General features: G+C 46.7%; 1 protein-coding gene and 1 pseudogene across 9 annotated transcripts in view; both read left to right on the forward strand.

Annotated features, from left to right (window-relative positions):
- ODF2 (outer dense fiber of sperm tails 2) overlaps positions 1 to 26,352 on the forward strand; it is a 35,104-nt gene that overhangs the window by 2,801 nt on the left and 5,951 nt on the right. For 2 of the 9 annotated variants that reach the window (XM_041726678.1, XM_041726682.1), the window contains 15 exons: positions 246 to 336; positions 1,224 to 1,340; positions 1,621 to 1,746; positions 7,803 to 7,973; positions 8,906 to 9,066; positions 9,880 to 10,009; positions 10,635 to 10,766; positions 15,894 to 15,965; positions 17,853 to 17,924; positions 18,048 to 18,164; positions 18,786 to 18,971; positions 19,446 to 19,555; positions 21,069 to 21,204; positions 25,337 to 25,447; positions 25,553 to 25,657. In XM_041726678.1, the coding sequence (XP_041582612.1) occupies positions 246 to 336; positions 1,224 to 1,340; positions 1,621 to 1,746; positions 7,803 to 7,973; positions 8,906 to 9,066; positions 9,880 to 10,009; positions 10,635 to 10,766; positions 15,894 to 15,965; positions 17,853 to 17,924; positions 18,048 to 18,164; positions 18,786 to 18,971; positions 19,446 to 19,555; positions 21,069 to 21,204; positions 25,337 to 25,447; positions 25,553 to 25,657 (1,837 nt within the window). Of the gene's footprint in view, positions 1 to 245; positions 337 to 1,186; positions 1,341 to 1,620; positions 1,747 to 7,802; positions 7,974 to 8,905; positions 9,067 to 9,879; positions 10,010 to 10,634; positions 10,767 to 15,893; positions 15,966 to 17,852; positions 17,925 to 18,047; positions 18,165 to 18,785; positions 18,972 to 19,445; positions 19,556 to 21,068; positions 21,205 to 25,336; positions 25,448 to 25,552; positions 25,658 to 26,352 lie in introns of all 9 variants that reach the window. The other 7 variants (XM_041726680.1, XM_041726685.1, XM_041726684.1 and 4 more) reach the window with 5 other exon arrangements.
- LOC121474377 lies at positions 11,955 to 12,132 on the forward strand (annotated as a pseudogene).

Raw genomic sequence — 26,352 nt, forward strand, 5'->3', positions numbered from 1 at the left:
GCAAAAGGTCACAATACGTGTGATGCGACGGCAGAGGTTAAGAGGCCAGCTCTGTGAATGCCCATCACCCCCTGTTTCCATCCCCCTGCTGGGCACACCATGTGTGTTCGGTGGCCCAGTAAAGGGAGCCAAGTGATTCCAGACTGGTTCTCCTAGCCGTGAACTTGTGTGTAATTTCGGGAGATCTAAGAAATAGAAGAGCCCTAGTTTTCTGCTTATAATCTGGTTCTTGTGCCTGGGTGCAGGTTTCCATCGTGTGGGAAGAACGGAGTAACAAGTCTCACGCAGAAAAAGGTCTTGAGGACACCTTGTGGCGCACCCAGTGTGACTGTGACGGTAGGTGACGTGCACACGGAGCAGCCCTCCGGTCTGTGGCCCCACCAGAAATGCTTTTTTACACCTTTTCCAGGGGCTGCCTTTCCCTGCTGGCACCGCTGTGGCCCAGTGCTCTGCTAGGTGCTTTCGTGCATATCCTGCTGATTGGGTTTTTTTGTTTTTATTTTGTTTTTTGCCTGCGGTATGGCTGCTGGGTGTGAGAAAGTTGTCTTAACCTAATTCTTCCAAATTCCAGACGTCCTGAGAACACATTTTCCCAAAAAAAGAAGACGATAAGAGAAAAGTAAAAGAATGGGGAGGGTATAGTTGCAGGTGGTGGGCAAGGGCTGTGTAGCTGGGGTTCTGCCCTGCTTGTACTCTCTTCTGAATCTCTACAACCTTCTTATCTCAGTGCTTCCTTTAGCTGTCCATTTTCCCCATCTTTTACCTGCCTACTGCCTGATTTAGTCTGCACTCTAACCATTTTGTGTGTCTCTGCTAATCTGCATGCCCAGCTCAGATTCTGGGGCAGAAGGATTCCTCTGCTTTCCAGCTGTGCTCACTAAATCCCCAGAGGAGCTATGCCTTCCAGCAGGCTGGGAAGGAGAGTCAGCTCTGAGGACCCTGGGGCTTGGGTTCAGGCTCTTCGGTGGAACCCGTAGGTCTTGCAGACCCCTCTCTTGAGCGGACCTAGATCTTCCAGGTAGTCTTCGGCTGGGATCTCTACGGGCATCTGCTGAATGGCATTGCTGCCTTGATTCCTGCCTGCATGCCCATAGTTGGTAGCTGTCCTGCTCGCTTGGTGGCTAGGCTTTCAGTGGCTCCCAGAGGCTGTGAGCTCTGTTTTTCATGCCAGTTTACTCATCCACAGATCAACCTTTTTTGTGTTATCCTTCCCTGCCTGCCAGAAGCGAACCATGAAGGACCGCTCTTCAACTCCCCCCTTACATGTTCATGTGGATGAAAACACTCCCGTCCACGTCCACATAAAAAAACTCCCGAAACCATCAGCAACCAACAGCCAGGTAGGAGCATGCCGGTCGGGCGAGGTGAAGGCTGTGGAGCAGGGTGACACTGCCCAGCACGGCCTCCTTGTGCTTCAAACTCCAAAGGTTTGGGAGACAAATGTACTTGCTTTCAGTGGTCAGCTGCCTGGTTGGAAGGCAGGCAGCACTGTCATCCAGAAATGGCAGCAGTAGCCTTAGTCAGAAGAGACTCCCCTGCAGAGTTGGAAGTGGATGCCACCGGAGTGAGACCACGGCCAGCTGTGTGGGGAAGTGACCCTGGGTTTGTCCCTTTCCACAGAAATCTCATAAGCGCGGAATGAAAGGGGACACCGTGAATGTGCGGCGGAGTGTCCGGGTGAAAACCAAGGTACCTTGGATGCCCCCTGGAAAATCATCCGCCCGGCATGTGGGATGCAAGTGGGAGGTAGGCTCATTCTTGTTCAGGCTTTTCTTCTCGGACTGGTCAGGTTCTAGCAGGCCTCAAACTCGGTATGATTCAGGGTCGGCTGTAGCTCTTAGAGACGTCCCAGTAGGTCCTGTTTACTGAGTGTCTGGCTCAACCCTGGAAGTACGCGAATGTTTTTGAGTCCTTACAACACTGTGATGTGGTGGTTCTTGCTCTCCTCACGGACAGATGAGGAAACCAAGGTTCAGAGAGATGGAGTCCTAGAGAAAGTAGCAGATTTGGAGTCAGGGCTGAGGGAGGTCTCATTCTAGAGGATGTACTCTTGGCCTCTGATCTGTATGTGCAGAGCCACATGTCTTTTCCCATGTAACTGTGATAGTATCTGAAGTGTACCAAACAGATATAGACCAGGTGCATATCTAAGAAAACACCACCTCTTTTGAGGTAGTCCCTGTAAGAGATCACACATGTATTCCACAGATGTCATCAAAACCACTTTTGGAATTAATCTCTTGCCTTCCATATTAGTTGTCAAAGTGCCAAGAGAATAACTGTCCTTTTTTTTTTAGCTATGCCTCAACATGTTTTGCTTGTCCATCCATCCATCCATCCATCCATCCATGCATGCAGTAATTCTTGTAGCTTATGTTTCTAGAGACTTGTACCAGATGCTGCCAGGCGCTGGGGTGACAGCTACAGACTGGCAGGTGTACCTTCCTTAGGCTTACCTTCTAGTCAATTACAATGAGAAACCTTAGCGATGAGACAAGACGTTTTGGCTGCATTTTAGACAAAGATCTCATTATCGGGACAAGTAAAAAGGACCTGAGGCTGCTTTGAGATGATGATGCCTGGTCCATTCCAAAACATTCAGTCTTTTGCCGATAGTTGATTACTTTTACAATTAGAAATAAAAAATAAAAGTAATTACTCTGAAGTCCTACTTCACGAGTGTGACTCCCTGATTTACCAGTTTTACCTAAGAGACAAAGGGAGTACGGGGTATTCTAGGGATAAGTGAAAAGTGTTCTGACCAGTGTGTGTGTGTGTGTGTGTGTGTACGGACACAGTACACACACACGTATATATATGTATACACGTACATATATATATAAATACACATAAAAGATTGGGATTAAAATGCTGTCTTCCATTTTTCACATGTACCTTCCTAATAATCACTGAGATGTAAATGAAAAATAGCTATATTTTATTTTTTATTATTTTTATTTAATTTTTTTAAAGATTTTATTTATTCATGAGAGACACAGAGAGAGAGAGAGAGAGGCAGAGACACAGGCAGAGGGAGAAGCAGGCTCCGTGCAGAGAGCCCGACATGGGACTCGATCCCGGGTTCCCAGGATCACGTCCTGGGCCGAAGGTGATGCTAAACTGCTGAGCCACCCGAGCTGCCCAAAAAAGAGCTATATTTTGAAAACAAACACAAGCCCTAATTTTTGTTGAATGAATGTAATTGGAAAGCTCATTGGGATCTCCTGTTGGCAAGCATATGAAAAATCAGCAAACCTTATTAGACCGTTTGGAGAAGATGGTGAAACCATTAAATGGCTCTAGAGCATTTATCTAAACATTGATGCTATAGTTGTTTTTAAATTTTTTTTTTTTTTTCAGATTTTTAAATGTTCAAGTCATCTCTATACCCCACTTGGGGCTTGAGCACACAACCCCTGAGATCAAAAGTTATATGTTCCCCTGACCGAACCAGCCAGGCACCCAGGGATGCTATCATTTTATGTGTAGGAATTGATTCCATAGGGTGTTTTTTTGTTTGTTTGTTTGTTTGTTTTTAAGATTTTATTTATTTATTCATGAGAGACACAGAGAGAGAGAGAGAAAGGCAGAGACACAGGCAGAGGGAGAAGCAGGCTCCATGCAGGGAGCTTGATGCGGGACCTGATCCCAGGACCCCAGGATCACGCCCTGGGCCAAAGGCAAACACTACTAAACTGCTGAGCCACCCAGGGAATCCCTGATTCTGTAGTTTTATACTTAGGAAATTATCCTTAAAAAACCACAGAAGAGTACAGGGATCATGTATAAAGATATTTGTAAGAGAGAAAAACTGGAAAAACCCAAATGTTTATTAGGAGGGTACTGGTGAATTATGATACATCCATACAATGTACATCCATACAACCAAAGGTAGATATTTATATATGATAATGAAGCACGGAGCCACACATCATGTAGAGTTTGGCCCTATTTGTGCAAAAAAGAACATCTGTGGGGCATTTGGCTGGCATAGTCTGAAAAGCATGCTACTCTTAATCTTGGAGTTATTATGAGTTTGGGCATAGAAATTACTTTAAAAAAAGAAAAAAGAAATAAAATAAAAAGGACATCTGTATCCATGTGTATATACATGTGATTATTTATGCATAACACTTTCTGGAAAGATATACAAGAAGTAATAAGTAGTGATTACTTCTGGGGTGTAGAGGGCTTTAATGATTTATTTTTTTATGGTCTGCTTGAATTTCATTAAAGCAAGCATACAATTAAAAATGCTTTTGAGGGGCACTTGGCTGGCTCAGTTGGTGGAGTGTGTGACTCTTGATCTTGGGGTCTTAAATTCACGCTCCACATTAGTGGTAGAGATTACATTAAAAAAATCTTTAAAAAATATGCTTTTTAAAAAAACAGAAAAGACTTAGTAGCTTTGAAGTATACATTGAAGATACCACTATGGAAATTGATGCCCCTGTTGACCTAGGTTGCTAGGAGCTGTGGTACCCCTTGGAAAGCTCAATGTCCACTTTCAGTCCTGGAGCCACAGAATTCTAGAAATGGAGGAGCCCAGAGAAGTGACTTATTTCTCAAATAGCAGCTGTATTTCATTCTGCCCTCTTAAGCCAGTGCCTTTCCCTCTTCTCAGTGGTGTTTTATGTTTCTGGGAAAAGGCTACCCTGGCCCTTTCCATTTTGGACAAGGGAGAGAGACCCTACAAGGACGAAATATTGAGTGAGCTGGACATGGACCCCAGAAGCTGCTATGTACATGTGGATATTCTTGTTTGATTTTTTAAGATTTTTATTTATTTGTTCATGAGAGACAGAGAGAGAGAGAGACAGAGACACAGGCAGAAGGAGAAGCAGGCTCCATGCAGTGAGCCTGATGTGGGACACGAACCCGGGAATCCGGGATCATGCCCTGGGCCAAAGGCAGCCGCCCAACCTCCGAGCCACTCAGGCATCCCTCTTGTTTGATTTTTTAAAACCCCTTCTGGTATAGAAGATTGATCATCATGGGGAGAAAAGAGGTCTGGGATTTTTCTCTACCCTATTATTATTATTATATTTTTTAAAGATTTTATTTATTTATTCATGATATACATAGAGAGAGGCAGAGACACAGGCAGAGGGAGAAGCAGGCTCCATGCTAGGAGCCTGACGTGGGACTCGATCCCGGGACTCCAGGATCATGCCCTGGGCCAAAGGCAGGCACTGAACTGCTGAGCCACCCAGGGATCCTCCTCTCTACCCTATTATTAAAAGTGATCTAGGGCAGCCCAGATGGCTCAGCGGTTTAGTGCCGCCTTCAGCCCAAGGCCTGATCCTGGAGACCTGGGATCGAGTCCCGTGTCGGGCTCCCTGTGTGGAGCCTACTTCTCCCTCTGCCTGTGTCTCTGCCTCTCTCTGTGTGTGTGTCTCTCATGAATAAATAAATAAAAAAAATCTTAAAAAAAAAAGTGATCTATTTTTATTATGGAAAGTTGAAAATACAGACAAGTAGACCATCACCTGTAACCTTACCACTCTAATGTGGTTTCAAAAGCTTTTTATGAAAAGCTAGGAAAGTATACACATAAGAAGTGTATTGCTTGATTGATGAATATTTACAAACTGAATACACCTGTGTAACTACTGCCTCACTTAAGAAACCCCATCATCACCAGCTTCCCCAGAAGCTCCCCTCTGGGGAGGCAGGCGCTCAACCACTGAGCCACCCAGGTGCTCCCCTGATGGCTATCATTGCCACTCCCCAGGGGAACCACCCTCCTGAAACTGCTAATATTTTGGTATATTTAGTGTCACACTTTTTCCTATGCATAGTTTTGGGTTTTCAAATATTGTCATCATACTATATTTTGTTCTATTATCATCCTTTTAAAATTGCAAACTTTTTGTCTTAAAAAAGTAGTGTATAGTCACTGTTGAAACATTAGAAAATCCAAACCACAAGGAAGAAAGTAAAAGACACCTGTCATCCCATCACTCTGAGAAGAGCTCTGGAACTTCTAGGTGGAAGCCTACTTGATCTTTTCTTGTGAAGAGACTCCTTGTTTTGATTTTTGTAACAATGGGATCATATTTTACTTATTGTATTCTTTTTAAATTTTATTTATTTATTTTTCATCATATTCTTTTAAAATATATTTGGCTATATTTACACTGCATGTTATTTTTTTAAGGCAGTATTCCATTGTGTATTTGTACTGTGATGTATTTATTTATTTTTAAGATTTTATTTATTTGAGAGAGAAAGAGCAAGCATGAGCAGGGGAGAGAGGCAGAGGAAAAGGGAGAAGCAAACTCCCCACTGAGCAGGGTGTCCAATGTGGGACTTGATCCCAGGACCCTGGGATCATGACCTGAGCCCAGGTAGACGCTTAACTGACAGCTACCCAGATGACCCTGTACTATGATGTATTTAACTAATACTATCTTGTCATCTGTATCTATCCTTGCCTTGGTTTTAAATATTCATTCATATTCGTAGGTATTCTTGATAAGTCTGTAGAAATAGAATTGCCAGGACGAAGGGCACATGCAGTTTTAAAATCGTACCCTGTATGTCCTACTTGTTTGGCATGAGAGTTACTCTTTTACTGAATACTTCTTTTATTCTTCTTCCCCTGGAAACTGGAAGGTTGGCTTTTAAGCTTAAAAGGAGCACAGAACTGTACAGAAAGTGAGAAATAGCAATTACTTAATGCAACAGAATAGACTGAGTCATGTTCAACATATCAAAAACCCATGGAAACCCTGGCTCCCAGGCTGTATTAACTTTCTATCTGGAATCTTACAAGCAAAGTGTTATACAGCTTTCCATAAACTTTTCATTGGAGCACATGCATTTTATTTAAAAAATGTATTTTTATGTTGATATATTTAAATAAACATATTCCAGACCTCATACCCTTTGATCCCTAAATTATTCAGGATGCATTTCTAATATTTTTCTTTTTTTTTAAGATTTTTTAAAAAAATATTTATTTATTTATGATAGACATAGAGAGAGAGAGAGGCAGAGACGCAGGAGGAGGGAGAAGCAGGCCCATGCCGGGAGCCTGATGTGGGACTCGATCCTGGAATTCCAGGATCGCGCCCTGGGCCAAAGGCAGACGCTAAACCTCTGAGCCACCCAGGGATCCCATAAGATTTTTTATTTATTTATTCATGAGAGACACACACACAGAGGCAGAGACACAGGCAGAGGGAGAAGCAGGCTCCACGCAGGGAGTCCAATGCAGGACTCAGTCCTGGGACCCCAGGATCATGGCCTGAGCCAAAGGCAACCAACCACTCAACTGCTGAGCCACCCAGGTGTCCCATTTCTAATATTTTTCTACATGACCAAAATAACAGTGACTAGTCCTAAAAACTTTCTTATTATTATATATCTGCTCCATATTCAAATTTACCCACTTGTCCCTAAAATACCTTTTATAGCAGATTTGTGTTACTTTCAACTATCCACTGTCACGCATTCATTTTCACTTCAAAGACTTTTGACACATTTCCCTTCTACCCTTGGTATAGGAAAATATCTATTGCCCAAACCTTTGCCAACTTGGGGTATTATTACTACTTTTGCCCATCTGTTCTATCCTTTATTTTAAAATTGACACTGAAATACAGGCTTATTTCTTGGTAGAGATGGGGAAGGTAATATTTCATCAAGAGGGCCCGATGTGCTGTCCGTCCTGGGTCCCTGTGGTTGGCCCTCAGTGTTTTAGTTCTTCCTGTCTCCAGCGGACAAGCAGGTATGCTGGAACCAAAGCTTGTGGCCTTGCCTTATGAGTTCATATGTCTCTCCCTCCTCTGTATCAGAATCCACCTCATTGTCTGGAGATCACGCCACCATCTTCAGAAAAGCTGGTCTCGGTGATGCGGTTAAGTGACCTCTCCACGGAAGATGACGACTCGGGTCACTGTAAAATGAACCGTTATGATAAGAAGATTGACAGTCTAATGAATGCGGTTGGTTGTCTCAAGTCTGAGGTGAGGGAGGTGGGGGGCTGGAATAGCTAGTGCCCTGAGGATGTGATGGACCACCCAGCTCGGTTCCTGGTGGAGTGCTTCCTTCAGGTGCTGCCTGCGGGTCCTCCCATCCTTCTCAGCAGCCTCCTGGGGCTTTAGATGCCTCTGAGGAGGTACCCCGGGCAACCCGGGCTCCCTCTCCAGGGAGCACCTAGCCTGGGCCTGGCCCTGACCCCTCCTGGTGCTCTGTATGGATGCCCTGGTCTGACATGTCACAACAATAAATGAAGCTGGTGGTGGTATTGTCCCCATTTTGGAGATGAAGTGGCTGGGACACTGGGACCTCTGTTTCCCATTTGACATAATAGTTTAGAAGGAGAACAAAGTCCCAAAGAGGTGGAGAAAGTTTGTCCTCAGTTGGCAGGCTGTGTCTTTGGACAGGATCTAACAATGGTATTAGAAGCAACCTGGAAGTCCGTGGCCCCCATCCGGGAGTGTGGCAGAGCTGGCTCAAAATCCAGGTCTTGACTGCTAACGTGACCTGTTTCTTTAATTCCTCACCCTGCATTTGGGGCTACCAGGCCCACCTGGAGAACCTAGGGCTGGCTGCCTGGCCACAGCACTTTTCTCCAAAGCCTGCAGAACGCAGGCCTTTTTGTGACACCTCTCCTGTGGTGTGCCAGCTGAAACATGGTTTGTATCCTGGCTCCGGCCCCAGTCAGCAAGTCACGTAGGCTCTCAGTACTCGGTTTTCTCAGTAACAAGGAAATGAGATGAATGGTGTCTGCCCCTCATCTCTGTGATGATTAACTCCGATTGTGCCCAACAGGACCTAAATACCTATGTATCTGGTCAATCAGAGGTGCCCTTATCTGGTCCAAAGCAATGCACCTAGCAATGCGGCAGAGGAGGAGCCTCCCCTCAGTGGCCCCTGCCTGCGTGCTCCTGCACAGGTCAAGATGCAGAAGGGTGAGCGCCAGATGGCCAAAAGATTCCTGGAGGAGCGAAAGGAAGAGCTTGAGGAGGTGGCCCATGAGCTGGCCGAGACTGAGCATGAGAACACAGTGCTAAGGCACAACATCGAGCGCATCAAGGAGGAGAAGGACTTCACCATGTAAGGTGGCCCTGCCCCGGAGGATGTTCCCACTGGCCTGCCCCTGTCCCAGGCTCTGGAAATGGAGGCAGGCCCAGGCGCTGTCCCCCGGTCACAGTGTGGCCCAGACTCGCAGCCGTTCAACGGTCGCAAGCTAGTTACTTGTTGGCACTCGTGATTTACGCTGGGTGTTGGGGGGGAGGGGACAAGGACCCCATGGGGTACAGTGGGGGTGGGGAAGCCTTTCTTGAAAAAGCGACATTTAAGGAAAGCCCTGCAGGATGGTCAGAAGATAGCTGGGAGTCCCAGGGAAGGAGGCATTCAGGGATCTCCCGTGAAGGTCCCAGGGAAGCAGTTTGCGATTGAAGGATGGAAAGCAGGCCAGTGCCAGGAGAGGGGTGGGCAGAGGGTAGGGGGGACTTGGAGGCTGGCAAGGGCCACTCTCAGAGGTCGCTTTGTGAAGTTTGCATTGAGCAGCCGGAGAAGGGTTTTCAAAGCCAAGAGTGGTGGGGCCAGATTGGGCTCCAGTGTGAAGAGCAGATGAGATGGCTCAAAAGCAGATCTGAAGGTGGTGGGTACGAGGCTGGGGCGATGGCAAGGGACGGGGTGATGCTAGTGGCCGAGAGGCCAGCAAGGCCACGGATGGCATAACGTCACCCGAGGTGAAGGCCCTGCTCTGGTGCCCAGGTAGCCCTCTAGGAGCCATCCCTCCCCCTCCCCCACTGTTCCCTGACCAGGAGATGAGCCTCGCAGGGCATTGTGAGGCGAGCTTCAGAGCTCTGGGTGGGCCGGGGCCTGGGAGAGCTCACAGAGCACTATTCTCTCTGGCCCCAGGCTTCAGAAGAAACACCTCCAGCAGGAGAAGGAGTGCCTCATGTCCAAGCTGGTAGAGGCTGAAATGGATGGAGCTGCTGCTGCCAAGCAAGTCATGGCTTTGAAGGATACTATCGGGAAGCTGAAGACGGTAGGTGGCGGGCAGAACCACCCAGCCTGGGACTGGGCCCGGAGGTGGGCAAGTTGCAAGCTGGGGAGGGGTCTTTACGCAGTCATCAGGCTGACTTTATGACATCTCTGGGCCAGGGGAGGGCACACTGAACTCCTCAGCCCCCCACCCCCACTCTCACTTCTGGGGCCTGATCCTCGAGGATGACCTCTGGTGGCCAGGGTCTCTGAGGAGACCTCATCATGGGTCTCCTGGGATCACAGTGAGTCAAGGCATAAGTCTTGATTCCTGCAAGTGTCAGGCACAGTTTGATTCCTGCGAGTATTGGCCACCAGGTGTTGTCCTCCTCCACTTCCTCCAGGAAGCCTGCCTCACTGTACTTGCCCACACAGAGCTCCCCAGCCATTCCCCCACTTGCTGCTCTCAGCCCACCCAGCTCCTGCCCCCATCCTTCCAGGTCCTACCTCCTCCAGAAAGCCTGCCCTCGACTGCTCTGGCCCTGTTAACACGGCCCAGGGTTTCTTACCTTGGCTTCCTGGCACCCGTGCCTCTTAAGAGGGGCCTCCCTCCACTGCCTCCTCCTTTCTCCCCCCTTCCCCCCCCCCTTCTCCCCCTATATCTTGTAAGACTGTTTGCTGTCTTCCAGGAGAAACAAATGACCTGCACGGACATCAACACCTTGACGAGGCAGAAGGAACTTCTCCTGCAGAAGCTGAGCACATTTGAAGAGACCAACCGCACCCTCCGAGACCTGCTGCGGGAACAGCACTGCAAAGAGGTGAGTGAGCTCCTAGCTCCTGGCCACAGCTGCCTGCCCTCCCTCCCTCCCTCTGAACCCCTGCAGCACCACAGGCCCGTCCACTTGACCTCATCTGGATAACCTCAGGACCTCATCTGTGATAAGAAAGTGCGCTCCGCACCTACATTGTGGGGGCCATGGGAATATATGCTACAGTCTTCCCGGGAAGTGCTGGACACCTGGCACATGGGTGCTGCTGTGGTCATTGAAGCTGGAGCTGATGGCATCAGGAGTTGCTGAGGTGTCAGGGAGGCGCCGGGTCCTTGGTTCGGGGCTAGGAGACACCAGCTGTAGGGTTGCACTTGGTGTTCTTTAAAGATGGTTCCTAACAATATTCCATATTAGGAAATGATTCTGGAAAAAATGTTGGGTATCAACAGCTGTCTCCCTGTTGGGTTCAAACAAAAGAGGAACTGTAGTATGGTTTGGTTGTTTTTTGTTTTTATTTTTGTTTTTTATTATTTTTTAAAGATTTTATTTATTTATTCATGATATATATATATATATATATATATATATATATATATATATATAGAGAGAGAGAGAGAGAGAGAGAGAGAGAGAGAGAGGCAGAGACACAAGCAGAGGGAGAAGCAGGTTCCATGCCGGGAGCCCAACGTAGGACTCCATCCCATGACTCCCGGATCACGCTGTGAGCCAAAGGCAGATGCTCAACAGCTGAGCCACCCAGGCATCCCAGTTTTGTTTTTGTTTTTAAGATTTTATTTATTTATTAGAGAGAGAGAGACACTGAGAGAGAGATTGTGCAGGGCAGAAGGAGAGAGAAAAACAGACTCCCCACTGACCAGGGAGCCTGATACAGGGCTTGATCCCAGGATCATGACCCAAGCTGAAGGCAGAGGCTTCACCAACTGAGCCACCCAGGTGCCCCAGTTTATTTTACTTTTTTTAGTATTATCAGCTTCTGGTTTGGATTTTTTTTTTTTTAAATTTTTATTTATTTATGATAGGCACACAGTGAGAGAGAGAGAGGCAGAGACATAGGCAGAGGGAGAAGCAGGCTCCCTGCACTGGGAGCCTGACGTGGGATTCAATCCCCGGTCTCCAGGATCGCGGCCCAGGGCCAAAGGCAGGCGCTAAACCGCTGCGCCACCCAGGGATCCCATCTGGTTTGGATTTTTAAAAATTATTTAATATTTTAATTTAATTGTTTCTTGGCCTTTTGGCTAAGCTTAAGTATAGTATCTATTCTTATCAGTTCAATTATTAATAATTAATTAATTAATTAATTTTTAAGTGGGCTCTATACCCAGTTTGGGGCTTGAACTCACAACTCTGAGATTAAGTCGCATGTTCCACTGACTGAGCCAGCCACAGACTCCCCAGAAATTAGTATTTAAAATAAGTAAGATGTGGGGCACATGGGTGCCCCACTCGGTTAAATGTCTGCCTTCCGCTCAGGTCATGGTCTCAGGACCCTGGGGTTGAGCCCTGTGTCAGGCTCCCTACTCAGCAGGGAGTCTGCTTCTCCCTGTCCCTCTGACCTTCCCCCACTGCTCGTGCTCTTGCTCTCAAGTGAACAAAAAAATATTTTAAAAATAAGAGTAATATAAAGTGGTGTGGTCACTGGCTGGCTTTCTTAACAAATCTTATCCATGTAGTTAAATCCTCCTTGTGTTGTCTCCTTTGGTGATAAGCTTATCAGAGGGATCCTTTATCTCCAATCTTATCATTTTTATTATTTACATATACATCCCTGAGTAACAGATAGTATTGTTTAGCCTGCTTTTAAATCTTACATAAATAATTTTGTTCCACATGTATTCTTCAGAGTTTTCTTTTTGCCCTCAATATTTTTTTAAAAGATCTATTTATTTATTTATTTGAGAGAGGGAGCAGGGGAGGGGCAGAAGGAGAGAGAGTGAAAATCTCAAGTGGACTCCACACTGAGTGTGGAGCCCGACCCTGGGCTCGATCTCTTGACCCTGAGATCATGACCTGAGCCAAAACCAAGAGTTGCACACTTAACCCACGGAGCACCCCAGGCACCCCCACTCAGTACCCTCATTATTTTTGAGATTCAACCATTTTTATCCCCAAGGACTAAGGTAGTTCATTTTCACTGCTGTGTTGTATTTTAAGATGATACTGCAATTTATCCTTTCTTCAGTTGATGGAGAAATATTCTCTATTTGCTGTTATAAGCAGTGTTATTTTGGGCATTCATGTACAGTGTCCTGGTGTACCTGAGAGTTCCTAGAGTATATTTCTTTCAGTTTTATTAGTTACAGCTAAATTATTCTCTTAAAATTAATAATATCTTTATTTAATGTCTGGCTCAATGTTCTTGGGTGGGCAATTTTAACCTCTCTGGGCCTCAGTTTTCCCACCTGCAAAAGGAGAATATCATCTTCCACATGGCATCATGTGAGTACAGATGAGGGAGTGGCACACTGCCTGGCACATGATAGGTGCTTGGTAAGTGGTAGGTGCTGTTGCTGTTTGTCCTGGGACTGGGACCCCCAGGAAACCTTTTTCTACCCTGTTTTTTCCTTTCTGACTTCTTAGCGTCTACTGTCCTCGGATCCCAGAATCTCTCATTGGAGATGAAGGGTCAGCCAGTTTGGACTTCCCACCCACAGCAGATGCTCCCTGTTCAGACTCTCGTCTCTTCCTGCCCATGTCCACTTGGGATGGGAGCCCCCTCCCCTCAATCTCGGTGCTTGCTAGGGAGGCTCAGTGGATGGGAGTTTGCCCTGGCTGTGGAGTCAGTTGGCTTAGGGCCCACCTCTGCCATTTCCAGTTGGTGATCTCACACAGCTCACCTCACTTCTCCCAGCCTCCATCTCTTCTGTAGAATGGGTGTGGTGCATGGCTCCTTAGAATGGGGAATTTGGTGAGACTGTTTGTGTGGTGTCCCCCTGGAAGTTCAGAAGACATGGCATAAAGGGCAGTGAGAGCAGCATCAGTCCTAAGCTTTCATCCTGTGTTCTGTGCCTCTTCCTGTTGTTGGAGAAACCACAATGCTGGCTTGTCTCCTCTCCCAGTCCTGTCCTGGCTTGTGAAGGGAACCTGTGAGCCTGGGAAGAAAAGGGAGGGCAAGCCCCCCTCTAGAGAAGACTAGAGAAGGTTCACAGACACGGCCTACTGGGAAGATGGGTATGAGTAGACATTTGGGGGAAGAGGGAACTCAGTGACTGATAAACATATGAATAATTAGAAAAATGCAAGCTAAAACAGCAGGAGTCCTGCTGGCAAAGACTAGCCTGCTGTCCAGGGCCCTCCTGTCTTGCCTGTGGCAATGCAAATCTGTGCAGGCACTTTGTAGGTCATTTCAGCTCACAAACCTGGCCCAGGCATTCCTCCTCTTGGTATCAACCCTAAAGAGACACTGTACATGCCTGTCCATTGCTACAGTGTTTGCAGTTGTGCAACCTGGGAACAGCCTCATCACCCAGAGGTTATGTATAGGGAGAGGTTAAAAATGCAATGGCATGTTAGAGAGAAGGCATTTAGGGATTACTGGTGGCTGGAGGAGGGGGACATGGAGATTGCTTTAACAGTTACAGGCTTTCCTTTGGGATGTTGAAAATGCTCTGGAACGAGCGAGTAGTGATGGTTGCACAATATTGTGAATGTACTGTATGCCACTGAGATTTACACTTAAAAATGGTTCAAATGGCAAGATTTTTGTTCTGCTTTTTTTTTTTTTTTAAATGATTTTATTTATTTATTTGAGAAAAGGAGAGAGAGAGAGAGAGAGACAGAAAGAGAGAGAGAAAGAAAGAAAGAAAACATGCAAGCACAGGGGGGCAGCGAGGAGGACAGAGGGAGAGGCAGACTCTGGTAAGCAGGGAGCCCCATGTAGGGCTCCATACCAGGATCCTTGGATCATGACCTGAGCCAAAGGCAGATACTTAACTGACTCAGCCTTCCAGGTACCCCTGGCAAGGTTTATGTTATGAATGTTTTACCACAATTTAAAAAATTAATAATGTAATATGCCAAAAACCATTGAGTTGTGCATAGTATCTGAATTTTTATCTCAATAAAGCTGTTTGTTTTTTAAAGATTCTTATTTAGGGCCCGGTGGCACAGCGGTTTAGCACCGCCTGTGGCCCAGGGCGTGATCCTGGAGACCTGGGATTGAGTCCCACGTCAGGCTCTCTGTGTGGTGCCTGCTTCTCCCTCTGCCTGTGTCTCTGCCTCTCTCTCTCTCTCTGTCTCTATGAATAAATAAAATAAAATCTTTAAAAAAATAAAAATTAAAGATTCTTATTTATTTATTTGGGAGAGAGATAGAACATGAGGGAGAGGGAGAAACAGATATCCCACTGAGAAGGGAGCCCTATGTGGGGCTCTATCTCAGAACCCAGAGATCATGACCTGAACCAAAGGCAGACACTTAACCGACTGAGCCACCTGGCGCCCTTGTTTGTTTATTTGTTTGTTTGTTTTTTAGATTTTATTTATTTGAGAGAGAAGATAAGCGGGGGGGGGAGAGGCAGAAGGAGAGGGAGAAGCAGACTCCTCGCTGAGCAGGAAGCCTGCCTTGGGTCTCCATCCCAGGACCCTGAGATCATGACCTGAGCTGAATGCAGACGCTTAACTGACTGAGCCACCCAGGCGTGCCTGTTTATTTGTTTGTTTTTAAGATTTTAAAAAAATTTTAAGTGATATCTACACCCAACGTGGGGCTCAAACTCACAACCCCAAGATCAAGAGTCACTCATTCCACCCACACTGAGCCAGCCAGGTGCCCCTCAATAGAGCTGTTTTTTAAAAAAATCAAGTAGTAGCACAGAAATACAATATGTTATCATTTTGGTAAGATCACCCATAGATCCTTCTTCTCCTGCCCCCCCACCCGTAAAAGGTGCTATTTCTCTAGGTGTATCTATATATAAATGCATAGAGAGAGGATGGGCAGGACCCTAATCAAACTAATAACAGTAAAGTGGGGTTTGGAGGTGGATGAGGGAACTTTAGCATTACTGGTTCACTGAATATTTTATAATGAGATTGCAATTTATTTATGACTCCTATAATTGGAAATATAAATTTTGGAAAAGAAAGAGAATCCGGAGGATGTAGACATCTGGGTTCATTGCTTAACCGCTTGGCTCTGTCTGTCTTCCCTTGAAGGATTCCGAAAGGCTGATGGAGCAACAAGGAGCTCTACTAAAACGGCTGGCGGAGGCGGACTCAGAGAAAGCGGTAACACAGCGCCCCCTGCCGGCTCTAGTGGCTTATAGGCGACAGTGTGCAGAGGGGCTGGCCCAATGCAGTAGTGCTGGAGCCTGGCTCTGATAATTATTTGCGCCTTAGTTTCATGATCTGTAAAATGGGCTGATGTCCCCTAACCTGCCTGCTCTGCTGGGCTTGTCTAGCTTGAACTACGACACTGAACACAACATAAGAACTGCTGCTGCTGGATTGTCTAACCATCAGAGTCTGTTGCTTGAATTAACCATATTTGTATTATGGATTCAAAAGACTTTGATCAACAGTTCTACTTCTAGAAAAAGGACTTTGACTCAACAGTTCCACTTCTAGAAATCACTCCCAAGGCGACATACTCCAAAGTCTGGTCCATGGAGCCCTAAGTTCCTCACAATGTTAATGGGTACCAGACACAAAAGCAGGCAGTGATCTGAGGCCAGATAAATTGGGAAATGACTGGCTGACCTGTACAAAAAGTTCACTGAGTTAACTCCAAAGCCTTTTGGAGCATTTGAGGTATGAATGCCCTCGTGAGTCTCCAAGGGTTTGGCCCTTGGTCCTTAATGCCTCTCAGAACATCATGATGGGAGATTTGGCAGTGAAGGGGATGATGCCTAAGTCTATCTCCTCAGTTTGAGAGGCTGGGAATCAAATTATGAACATCAGTAAGTTAAAACTTTAAGCTGCCTTTTCAAAAGATATAGAAGATTTAAGCACAGTATGGTAAATGTTGTGGGATTGAAGCTTATGGAACAAAATGCATAAGACTTTTTAATGCATATTAGCCATTTGTCTTTGGCTGGGGAATTAATTATAGAGATTCTTTAGCATGTTTTTTGTTTTTCATTGTTTTCCACAGCTAACATTATTTTATTTATTTGTTTATTTTTAAGATGTATTTGTTTGAGAGAGGAGGAGATTTATTTATTTATTTATGACGGGGGAGAGGGGGCACGCATGAGTTGGGGGAGGGGCAGAGGGAGCGAATCTTGAAGTAGACTTCCCACTGAGGGGGGGAGCCTGACTCCAGTCTCCTTCTCATGACCCTGAAATCATGACCTGAGCTGAAAGCAAGAGTCAGATGTTTAACTGCCTGAGCCACCTGGGCGCCTCCATCTATTTATTTTTAAATTATTATTATTTGTTAAGTAGGCTCCACAGCACGGAGCCCAACATGGGGCTTGAACTCACAACGCTGAGATCAAGACTGGAGCTGAGATCGAGACTTGAACGCTTAACGGACTGAGCCACCCAGGCGTCCCTAACATTATTTTAAATTGCAAAATCAGGGAACCCTGGGTGGCGCAGCGGTTTAGCGCCTGCCTTTAGCCCAGGGCGCGATCCTGGAGACCCGGGATCGAATCCCACGTCAGGCTCCCGGTGCGTGGAGCCTGCTTCTCCCTCTGCCTATGTCTCTGTCTCTGTCTCTCTCTCTCTCTCTCTGTGACTATCATAAATAAATAAATAAATAAATAAATAAATAGCGAAATCAATACCTGCTTGTCGTCTTAAATATTTAATACAGGGAAGCCCGGGTGGCTCAGAGGTTTAGCACTGCCTTCAGTTCACACCCTGGAGACCTGGGATCGAGTCCCATGTCAGGCTCCCTGCATGGATCCTGCTTCTCCCTCTGCCTGTGTCTCTGCCTCTCTCTCTCTCTCTGTCTCTCATGAATAAATAAATAAAGTCTTAAAAAATTTTTTAATACAGATGTTGAGTGCTTCCTGCTAGGATCTTTGTGGCATGGGCCAGTGTATTTGGGACCTTGGGCCCTGGTGGCCAGGCACCATAGGAGTTGCTGTCCCCACCCCAACACCCCCACCCCCGGCCTGGCTTCTTTGCCCTTCCCTGGGGGCTCATGACAGTGTATGTTCTCTCTAGCGCCTGCTGTTACTACTGCAAGACAAGGACAAGGAGGTAGAAGAGCTACTCCAGGAAATACAATGTGAGAAGGTACCATCCCTGACAGTTATTCTTCCTAATGAGCCAGTAGAGCTTAGTGTATAGAGTGTGCACTGGAATTGGAAACAGGGGTTCAAATGCTGGCTCTGTCACTTTCTCCATCTCTCCACAAAGGCTCAAGCAAAGACAGCATCCGAGCTTTCTAAATCCATGGAGTCCATGCGTGGGCATTTGCAGGCACAGCTCCGGTGCAAAGAGGCAGAGAACAGTCGCCTATGCATGCAGATCAAGGTACCTGCTGGCCCCACTGGTGGGGAAGGAAGGGCAGGTCATGGCAGTCCCAGGGCCGTGAGCCACACTCAGGAAGGCTTGGCCCCAAAGGTTTATGGGGTACTTGATGCCAGTGCGCTCCTGCTTCAGAGAGATTCTGGGACAGAGGCAAGAGCAGTGGACCCTAGAGGCCCTGGGTACCCTTCCCTGCAGTGACTGGGTTCAGTGTCATGACCCAGGACCAATCACTTAATCCCTTAGGCCCTCAGGCCTACCCCTGGGGAGGGAATGGTCTCAAATGCTGCTTGCCTGTGTGAGCCAGGGACCCTCTGAGGTCAGGCTCTGCCAAGTGACTGAGAGATTCTTCTGACCACAGTGTTGGAAGTTGAAGGAAGGATTCCAGAAGAGTCCTGTCCTAGCATTAAGACTCGATGGGTTTAGTGATCTGGAGAGGTGCCATGGGGAGCTGGGAATGGCCCCTATCCCTGGCCTGCATTTGGAGAGCCCTAAGCCCCCACACAGTTGGTGACCCATTTTCTCTTTCCTTCTCCACCATCCTCTCTTTTTGCTGGTCCTCTTTCCCTCGCTCCCCTCCACTCTTCTCTCCCCGCCAAACCCCTGCTTCCGGCCCTCTACTCCCAGAACCTGGAGCGCAGTGGGAACCAGCACAAGGCAGAAGTGGAGGCCATCATGGAGCAGCTGAAGGAATTAAAGCAAAAGGGAGACCGAGACAAAGAAACCTTAAAGAAGGCCATCCGAGCCCAGAAGGAACGAGCTGAGAAGAGCGAGGAGTATGCTGAGCAGCTGCATGTGCAACTTGCTGACAAGGTGGCGGGCCTTCCCTGAGGGTGGCCACGGGGTTGGGATGGGGGTGGAGGGCGAAGAGGGTAGAGGTATCAGTGCTGGCTAGGCAGTGCTGGCTAGGCGGTAGCCACTGGCTGTGAGCTGGCTGTGATCAGAGGGTTGGTGATGGTGGAAAGGGCGAATGTCCTGGGGGGAGGGGCGGCAGTGGGTGAGTAAATGGGTAAAAGGATGAAAGCAGGGTGGGTGGCTGGCTGGAGACCCTGAAGGGGACATTTTAGTCAATATCGTGTGGGAATGATAGTTAAGAAAGATTTCCAAGTAAAGTGCATGTTATTGCTAGAAATCTAGAAGCTAACAGCTGGGCTCAGTCACCCTTGGTGTCTCTGGAAAGGGACTGTGGGGGTGAGGAGTCATCCAGGTGAGCCCAGCCCCCCGCTTCCTCGGCCTCAGTGCTGACCCATCACGGGGCTGACGGGTCCTGTGGTCCCATGTTCCCAGGATCTTTATGTCGCTGAAGCTTTATCCACTCTGGAATCATGGAGGAGCCGCTACAATCAAGTTGTGAAAGACAAGGGAGACCTCGAGTTGGAAATTATCGTCCTGAACGAGTACGTGTGTTTAGAAGAGGGCACGTGGGCTATTGAGGGAAAAGGGCATACAAGGCGGGTCCCAGCACCCTCACAGCTGTTGTGTAGTCTCACCCGTCAGGGGCTGCGTTGGGCTGAGGTGTGGCAGCCCTGGCCGTCAACGTGGAGGGGCTGGGCTTCTCTGCTCACAGAGGTCCAGGAGCCACTGGAAATGCCATGTCTTCTCTCTATTGTCTGCCCAGTGACAGCAGCTGTTTTGCCTAGCAGTTGGTAGGTCAGAGTAGGAGGCAAAAGTGGCCTCGTTGTAGGGGACGGAACTCAAACCTTTCTCGTCACTAGCTACCAGTGACCAGATATTCTCAGTGTCATCTATAATCCTGTATTCGTTCATTTGAAAAATATTTATTGAGCATCTGTTCTATACCAGGCTGTGTGCTGGCCTTCAGGGTCACAGCAGTGACAAGACAAATGCATCCCCTACCCTCTTGGAGTTAGCCCCGGACTCCAGGAGAGAACCCCAGCTACAGAGATCTGGACTCCCAGGGCTGTGTACTGATCATGGGGGAGTTAGCTGAGAAAGTGTCTCTTGATTTTGCTGTATTCTACTTAATTTAGCAAACATTCTGAGAACCTGCTATGTGTTGGGCCCCCTGCCAGGAGCTATCCTCTTGGGGTTCTCTGTCTGGTAGGAGATAATGAGGGCAGAAGGATACATGGAACAGACAAGAGGAATTGGGGAAGGGATGCTCTAAGGAAGGACATCTGAACTGGGTTTTTTTAAGGGTGAGGAGGAGTTTGCCGGGTAGAACAACATGATGTGTTTGCTTGGGCCTACTACTCTGTGCTTAGCAAATATTTGCTAAATGAACTGTAATTGATCATTCCTGAGAGCACACACTGTGTAAAGTTTCTGTATTGGGTCTGTGGTCAAGATAAAGCAAGCATCTGAGAGCCCAAATGTTCCTGTGAGGCCACAGTCTCGGTTGCTGGATTACAGCCCTGCTGAGTGACTGGTAGGGAAGGAAGGGAGTGAGGGCAGGTGGACACTTAGCGTCTTTCCCTCTGTGCTGTATACATTCGCTGCATTTTTTCTGTCCTGTGCTAGGTAAATGCTCACACATGTGAACAAGGGAGAGGAATGTCTGGGGGTGTCCCTGACCACCCAGCCTGGGAGTTCTGTCCTAACTTCAAGACCTGCTGGGCTAAGAGATCCATGGGGTGCCATGAAGAGTTGGGAAGGGACCCTGTCTCTGGTTCTTATCTTCAGGGAGTGTCTTGGCCTCGTAGGAGGATCAGAAAACAAAAGGCTTCTTTCTGGAGGGAGTGGTATGGGAGACAAATCTAGAGGCTGTTAGAAGAGGGGGTTTGTGGGAATGCCACAGCAGCAATGCCAGGGCAGAGCAAGGGAGTGGAGACTGGGGAGCAGACAGGGCACTAGGGAGGAACACTTGGCCCCACTCCACACAAAGACCTGGGCTTCTCAGAACCCACGTAATTGCTTCCCTTTGTCTGCTTTCACTCTGCGACCTTCTAGCCGGGTGACAGATCTTGTAAACCAACAACAAACATTGGAGGAGAAGATGCGGGAAGACCGAGACAGCCTGGTGGAGAGACTACACCGGCAGACTGCCGAGTATTCCGCGTTCAAGTTAGAGAACGAGAGGCTGAAGGTCTGTAATGAGAGTGGGCCCACACCATGAATGGAGGGCAGCAGGATCCCTGGTGGGGCACTCCAGATGGGGCCCCACAGATGATTAAAGGCTCTTCAGAGGGCCTGGAGGCAGCGACATGATTAGGATGGTGTGCACTAGAGTCAGAAAGGCCTGGATTTGGGGCACCTGGGTGGCTCAGCTGGTTAGGCGTCTGTCTTCAGCTCAGGTCATGATCTCGGGTTCCTGGGATTGAGCTCCACATTGGGCTCTCTACTCAGTGGGGAGTCTGCTTCTCTCTCTCAAGTAAATAAATAAAATCTTGAAAAGAAAGGCCTGGATTCAAGTTCTGACTACCTTTCACTAGCTACAGACCCCTGGCTAGACGGTTTATCCTTTGTCACTGTGATTTTCTTAGCGTGAGGAAAGGAGACTCTGGTGAGAACATGGTAATGTGTGTGACATGCTTAACACTCCCACTCAGCCCATGTGGGTGAAACATACTCGACTGGAGGTGGGCACTGACTCCTGGGAAGCTACCGTCCCCTTCATAAACATCCATTCCCCTCACCTCCCAACCTCTCAATAGTGGAATGGTTGTCTCTACTTTATAGAATAAGGGGAGACAGGCTTAGAGGGGGGTCAGGTTTGTTGCCAAGATTTTGCCCTGGAAGTGTTAGAGCTAGTTAGGATTTATAGCCCAGTCATATTCTGAAGCTCCAGCTCTTAACTACTTGATGTGTACCCTCCTAGCACAATAGGGACAAGAGGCACTGGATTCAGGGTTCATGTTTCAGGAGCCAGGTTGGACCTTTTTAATTGAACTTGACCGTCAAATCTAGGTTTATGTGTTTATTTTTTAAAATACTTTATTTTTAAGTAATTTCTATAACCAACATGGGGCTTGAACTCCCAACCCTGAGATCAAGAGTTACATGTTCTACCAACTGAGCCAGCCGGGTACCCCCAGGTTTATCTTTGCTTACTGATTTATCTGTTAATTGAGATTGATTTTTAAGGGAAGTATGACATATGGAAAGGTATACACATTCTAGAATATTCATAAAGTGAACACATTTTGTCCATCAGTCACCCTGATCCAAACCTTACTAGCATCCCAGTGACCTCATCTGTTTACAAATATCCATGGGAGAGGTGACTGTTATCTTGACTTCTGTCACCACAGATTAGCTTGCCTGTTTTTGACTTTCATGCCTGGCTTTCATTCAGCGTTATGTCTGTGAATGATCCATTCTGTGTAGCAGGTCTCGTTCTTCAGGCTGTTTGGTCAGCCGTTGTAGGAGTACACCATACTATATTTATCCCTCCTGTCAATCGACATTTGAGTTGTATAACATCTTCGTACATCTTTGAGTGAACCTATTTGGGGTATTTTTATAAGTTAAATACCTTGAGGTAGAATTGCCTGGTCATTGGATGGCGAATATAAGTTCAGCTTTGGTAGAGGTTACCATAAAATAGGGCAGTTATACAAATTTATACTCTCATCAGGTGTGTGCAAGAGGCAACAGTTGCTCCCTGTCTTCTCAGGGACACTTGGTATATGTCTTTCTCAATGGAGCCACTCTGGTGGGAGGGGTGCCACCTCATTTTGTTTTAGTGGGGTTGCTGGGAAGTGAAAGGCAGCCTCTAAGCTTAACAGGTGTTTAGGGGATTAGTTACAGCAATTGTGTCTGTGGAGAGTCATATAGTGTGGCCATGCAAAATGATGTTTGTAGGGGCGCCTGGCTGGCTCAATCAGGAGAGCATGAAACTCTTGGGGTTGTGAATTCAAGCTCCTCGTTGAGTGTACAGATAATTAAAATGTTTTTAAAAAATGATGTTTGGGGATCCCTGGGTGGCTCAGCGGTTTAGCGCCTGCCTTTGGCCCAGGGTACGGCCCTGGAGTCCTGGGATTGACTCCCACATCAGGCTCCTGGCATGGAGTCTGCCTCTCTCTCTCTCTCTCTCTTTCTCTCTATGTCTCTCATGAATAAATAAATAAAATCTTTTTTTTTTTTAATTAATTAATTATTTATTTATTTATGATAGACACATACCGAGAGAGAGAGAGAGAGAGAGAGAGAGAGAGAGAGGGGGGCAGAGACACAGGCAGAGGGAGAAGCAGGCTCCATGCACCAGGAGCCTGACATGGGATTCGATCCTGGGTCTCCAAGATCATGCCCTGGGCCAAAGGCAGGCGCCAAACCGCTGCGCCACCCAAGGATCCCAATAAATCTTTTAAAAAATGATGTTTATAGAAATGTATTGTCTATAATGTTGTTGATGATGTTCTCTAGTAAAAGTTGAAAGCATTACAGAAATCTGATACAGAAGTGATGTTCTTTGTTTACTGTAGATACACATTTTTCCAGTCCCCCCCCAATACTAATAAAGATATTCAAACACATACACACCCATTATTCTGCAGCTTGCTTGCTTTTCTCATTCAGCCATCTTTCATGGATATCTTTTTAAGTCAGGTTTTATTTTTTTAGGTCAGGTTTTTGTTTTATAGCTTTATCTCTTTAAAATGAGTGCATATTGGTTTTTTTTTTTTTTTTTTTTTGTATTGAGATACTATGATTCCTTTTGTCCCTTCTACAAAAGGTGAACATTTAGGTTGTAGGAGAACATTTGTTGACTTGAGAAGTAGGTCACAATAATGGTTACATGAAAAAGCATGTTTCAAAGCAGTAAATACAATATAATCTCATTCCTGTTGAAAAAAATAATAAAGTATCTTCTCAGCTACAGACAGCGATAAAGCAAGGCATCATGCATCATGATTGGTTGTTTGTGGTCTTACCTCAATTTTCTTTGTTTTTTTTTCTTTTTTAAGATTTATTGATTTGAGAGAGAGTGAACAGGAGCAGGGAGAGGGACAGAGAGAGAGAGAGAGAGAAGCAGACTGACTCCCTGATGAATGGGGAGCCCCATATGGGGCTCCATCTCATGAACCTGAGACCATGACCGGAGCTGAAACCAAGAGTCAGATGCTTAACTGACTGAGCTACCCAGACACACACCCTGTTTTTTAAAGATTTATTTATTTATTTTAGAACAGCCAGGGGGAGGGACAGAGGGAGAGGGAGAGAATCCCAAGCAGGCTCCCCACAGAGCCCGACTCAGGGCTTGATCTCACAACTGTGAGATTTTGACCTGAGCTGAAACCTAGAGTCAGACACTTAACTGACTGAGCCACTCAGGGGCCCTTTACCTCCATTTTCTTTTATTCTTTTTTTAAGATTTTATTTATTTATTCACGAGAGATACACACACACACACACAGAGGCAGAGACAGGCAGAGGGAGAAGCAGGCTCCATGCAGGGAACCTGATGTGGGACTCGATCCCGGGTCTCCCAGATCATACCCCGGGCTGAAGGCAGTGCTAAACTGCTAAGCCACTGGGGCTGCTCAACCTCCATTTTCTTTAACGATTATGTATTACTTTTGTAGTAAGGACAAGAAAACACAGGAATTGCTTATTTGCATCTACAGTTGACCCTTGAACACACAGGTTTGAACTGTGTGGGTCCACTAAAATATGGAATTTTTTTGATAAATACAGTTTAGTATTGTAGGTATTTTTCTTTTTTTTTTTTTTAAGATTTTATTTATTTATTCATGAGAGACACACAGAGAAAGGCAGAGACACAGGCAGGGAGAGAAGCAGGCTCCCTGAAGGGAGCCTGATGTGGGACTCAATCCCAGGACCCAGGGATCATGACCTGAGCCAAAGGCAGATGCTCAACCACCAAGCCACCCAGGTGTCCCTAAATGTATTTTTCTTATGATTATCCTAACATTTTATTTGCTTTATCTTACTTTATTGTAAGATTACAGTATATAATACATATGTAGCATACAAAATATGTGTTTATTGACTATATATGTTGTTGGTAAGGCTTCTGGTCAACAGTAAGTTGTTCGTAGTTTTGGGGGAGTCAAAAGTTACAGGTGCATTTTCAACTGTGTGGGAGTTTGGTGGCTCTAAGCTCCCCATTCATTAGTTGCCCTGATAACTCCCTTAGGAAATCTGCTAGTGTGGGTTTGAGTAGCAGGGCTTCCTTTGGCCCCTGGGAGTGAGAGTAGGATGGCTGCCCGCTCTGGGAACCTTCCTGGAGGTTACTCATTAGCCACCCCTTCCAGGCTAGCTTCGCCCCGATGGAGGACAAGCTCAATCAGGCGCACATTGAGGTACAGCAGCTGAAGGCATCAGTTAAGAACTATGAAGGGATGATTGACAACTATAAGAGTCAGGTAGGTGGTGGACGGGGATGTTAATCATGAAGCCTCTCCCAGGGTGAGCTGGCCATCAAAGGTGTTTTTCACCGAAACTCAGCTCAGTGCTTTGCTGCCCCCTAGGTGATGAAGACCAGATTGGAAGCTGATGAAGTGGCTGCCCAGCTAGAACGCTGTGACAAAGAGAACAAGATCCTTAAAGACGAGATGAACAAAGAGATCGAAGCGGTACCGCTCTCCTTGCTTGCTTTCTTCACCCACACAGGCCCATGTCTGTCCCCCTTGGTTGCCTGTGAGCCTCCCTGATTTAGACCAGAAAGATTAACGAGTTCAGCCCAGTTCCCATTGCTGGGCTGGTCCACGCTTCCCTGTACGTGCCTTCTCTCTCTTGAGCTGCTGTTCTATTCCGTTTCCTCCTGGTTTTCTTCTTTCTTCAGTTCCCTTAAAATAATCTCTCCTGCTTCAAGCATCCAAGTGAATTCAAATGTTCAAATCTGCCAGGTCTTAGGCATGCCTATTTCATTCTGGGTCAACCCAAAGATGTGCCTCCCCTCGCCTTCCTCTTTCCCCAGACAGCCTTATTCTAGAGCAAAGGGATCATTTCATCTTAATATTAACCTAGGAGAAGGGCTGAGTCCAGGCTGAGTCACTAATCTGTTGCATAGCCTTGGGCAAGTCCCCCATCCCCATCCGGTCCCTAGCCTCCTTGTTAATACAGGATGGACTAAGTCAGAGAGTTCTAACCTTCTCCTCTGACCTGTAGCATTAAGATTGCCTTCCTAGGGGCTTTGGAGTTAGACTGGACCTTAATCCTGGCTCTATCAGTTTCTAGCTGAGCAACCTTAGGGAAGTGGCTTTGCTCTTATGATCCTTAGAGTCCTTATATTGGGACAACAGCATCTACTTTATAGGTTGTTGCATGA

This window comes from Vulpes lagopus, chromosome 12, assembly GCF_018345385.1.
Source record: "Vulpes lagopus strain Blue_001 chromosome 12, ASM1834538v1, whole genome shotgun sequence".
Classification (NCBI taxonomy): Eukaryota; Metazoa; Chordata; class Mammalia; order Carnivora; family Canidae; genus Vulpes; species Vulpes lagopus.